This window comes from Mastomys coucha, unplaced genomic scaffold (assembly GCF_008632895.1).
Source record: "Mastomys coucha isolate ucsf_1 unplaced genomic scaffold, UCSF_Mcou_1 pScaffold21, whole genome shotgun sequence".
Lineage (NCBI taxonomy): Eukaryota > Metazoa > Chordata > Mammalia > Rodentia > Muridae > Mastomys > Mastomys coucha.
Genome location: NW_022196904.1, coordinates 174,919,158 through 174,922,056, shown reverse-complemented (window position 1 = coordinate 174,922,056; position 2,899 = coordinate 174,919,158). Strand labels below are relative to the sequence as shown.

Genomic DNA, 2,899 nt, shown 5'->3' with positions numbered 1-2,899 from the left:
CCAGGCTGGCCTCGAACTCAGAAATCTGCCTGCCTCTGCCTCCCAAGTGCTGGGGTTAAAGGTGTGCATCACTACCACTCGGCGTGTTTGTACTTTTGCTGGTGAAAACCAGCCCCATTGTGCAGTATTAAGTGGGGATGTAGCATGCAGTCTAACACTGTATTAAGCCATAGTGATTTGTGTCTAAAAAGTGCTTTTCTGTATGCTGTTTTTTTCTTCAAGAAAATGTCAGTTTCATGTGACTCAAAAGCAGGTTCCCATTTTTTTTGAGACCTTCATTTGTAAGAGAAGTCTCAAGTTACCACAGTCATTTAGCACACTATTTTCTTTCTTTCCTTTTTAATTCTCTCACTTTTTTCTTATGTTTACAAATAATGATTGTGGGTGGGCCGCAACAAACCTGAAAACATGAATTCAGTCCTCTGACCCCACGTAAAGGTGAACGAGGGGAGCAATAGACTCCATAAGATTGTACATTTTAAAATGCTTAATTTTAAAAGTAATAATTAAATAAATATTAAATCATAAGTCAACCTGAAAGCTGTTCATGGAAAAATTTTTGATGCAACAAGATTTTTTCAGTAGAATCATCTAATAAGTGTTTAGAGTTAGGGGCTTGAGTCCCAGTAAGGACTGGAGATGTTCAAAAGAGAGCCAAATATTGAAATATTGGCTCTCATCTGAAATACTCTTCATCTGGAAAATTCTTCTTCCTCTGACTTCCAAGAGAAATTTATAAAATAAACTGCTTGCATCTATAGCTTCAACCCCTGTGCTCTTTTCATTCCTTCCTAAGTACTAGCATGTACCCCATATACACACACTAACACACACACACACTGACTCACACACAGACACATACACACACACACTCACACACTCACACACATACACTGACACAAACTCACTGAATAAAGGTTGGGCACTGACACACACACTGACACACACTGACACACACTCACTGAAACACACTCACACATATACACTGACACACACACTGACACACACACACACACACACTGACACACACACACACACACACACACACACTCAAACCTGGAATCGAACTGTGGCAGGTTACTGATAACATTTATCAATTTTGCCCTTTTTATTTGTTTATATTCTACCTACTTACAGAAAGAATTTGAGATATATGGCTGGTTAAGCAATATAGAGTCATGTTCTCCATCCCCGAAACTACTAGCTACTGGGGATTATTTACATTTTAATTATTTGAAATATCTGGGACTGTCCAACTTCATTTGGACAGTTCAGTATCCAACAATGAAATAGATGTATGTTGGAACAATGTCTGCTGAAAGTGTTTAGCCTGTTAGAACAATGTCTGCTGGGAGTTCTTATCCTGTGTTGGAGCAGTGTCTGCTGGGAGTTCTTATCCTGTGTTGGAGCAGTGTCTGCTGGGAGTTCTTATCCTTTTCAGCAGACAGAGACCATCTGACTTTAAATTGTCTGGGTCTAGATTTGGAGATCTTGCACCTGCATAATTCCTATCAAACAGCTTACCTGATTATCCTTTTCAGTTACCAGAAACCCGACAGCTCCTGTGGTTGAGACGCTTTGCTGGTGGAACAGCGGGCCTGGTGTTCCTCACAGCTCTCTCAGGTAGGACTCAGCCTATGTCCATCCAGTTTGAAGCGGCATTTCTTGCCTGACACTCTCTTCTTCCTGCTGCCTCTTCTTCTCCTGTCCCACTTGGCTCCTTCACACCCAGCATCTGTTCTCTGTTTCCTGTTCCTCTGTCCACTCAGTTGAACAAAACTATTGAGCATTTACTTAAATCCACACTGTATAAGTTCAAATCAATTTCTAGCTTTAGCTGGGAACTGCAAGCTGTGTATAAAACAGAGATGATGATAGTAAGTCATGTACATAACGTGCTTAGAACAGTACCTGGCATGTAGCAAAAGCTGTGTTAGTTGTATTATGTAAGCATTATTGTAATACATTACACCAGAATGGGTCAGACAGGTGGCCTGTCCTCAATGATGGTCAAAGATGACAAGTTCATTGGAGCTCAGACCGATGTAGGCCTTTCCTCCTAAGAGTTTTAAAATTTTTTATTTATGTGTACATTTGTGTGTCTGCATGAGTGTATGCTACATGTGTGCAGGTATACACAGAGACCAGAAGAGGGCATTCCATTCCATTCCTCTGTAGTGAAGTTACATATGGTTGGGAGCCACCCAGCATGGTGCTGGGAGGCGAGCTCTGGAAGAGCAGCAACCGCTGAGTCATTACTCTAGCCCTAGGCTTCTCTTTCTTAAAGAATAAAGGTTGGGCAGTGGTGACACACACCTTTAATCCCAGCACTTGGGAGGCAGAGGTAGGTGGATTTCTAAGTTCGAGGCCAGCCTGGTCTACAGAGTGAGTTCCAGAACAGCCAGGGCTACACAGAGAAACCCTGTCTCAAAAAACAACAAAAAAAGTGTGTGCTCACCTCTGCCTCCCTCACCTTGGAATGCAACTCAGAAGGCCCATGTGGTTAACTTCAATTCGGGTTAAATAACAGTGAACTTTCACTCAGTTACACTAGCCGCACCAAGAACTCAACAGGGGCAGGTGGCTCCTGGCTAGTGTTCGCAGGAAACACAAAGAACACTTCAGTTATCACAGAAAGTTCTAATGGCTAGTGCTGCTCAGCCATGAAAATGACATTAATTCAAACCAGCTCACTCTGCCTGACTCTCTGCTCTTCACTTCTTTTCTGTATAATGTGAATTTGAATTTTGATGTTATAAGTCATGTTTACAAAATGATTCCCATTTCTTTGACTTTGTTGATAACAGTGGCTCTATCATCCATTCACTCAGACCTACCTTCCTTTGTGCTTACATGGGGTTTACTTTGTAAGTTTGTGGGTTGTTTTTTTTTTTTTTTT

General features: G+C 41.5%; 1 protein-coding gene across 1 annotated transcript in view; it reads left to right on the top strand.

The window, feature by feature from the left end:
- LOC116103877 (cytochrome c oxidase assembly protein COX15 homolog) overlaps positions 1-2,899 on the top strand; it is a 17,469-nt gene that overhangs the window by 9,624 nt on the left and 4,946 nt on the right. Inside the window, exon 6 of the mRNA XM_031390391.1 lies at positions 1,542-1,623. Coding sequence (XP_031246251.1) covers positions 1,542-1,623 — 82 coding nt within the window. The remainder of the gene's footprint in view (positions 1-1,541; positions 1,624-2,899) is intronic.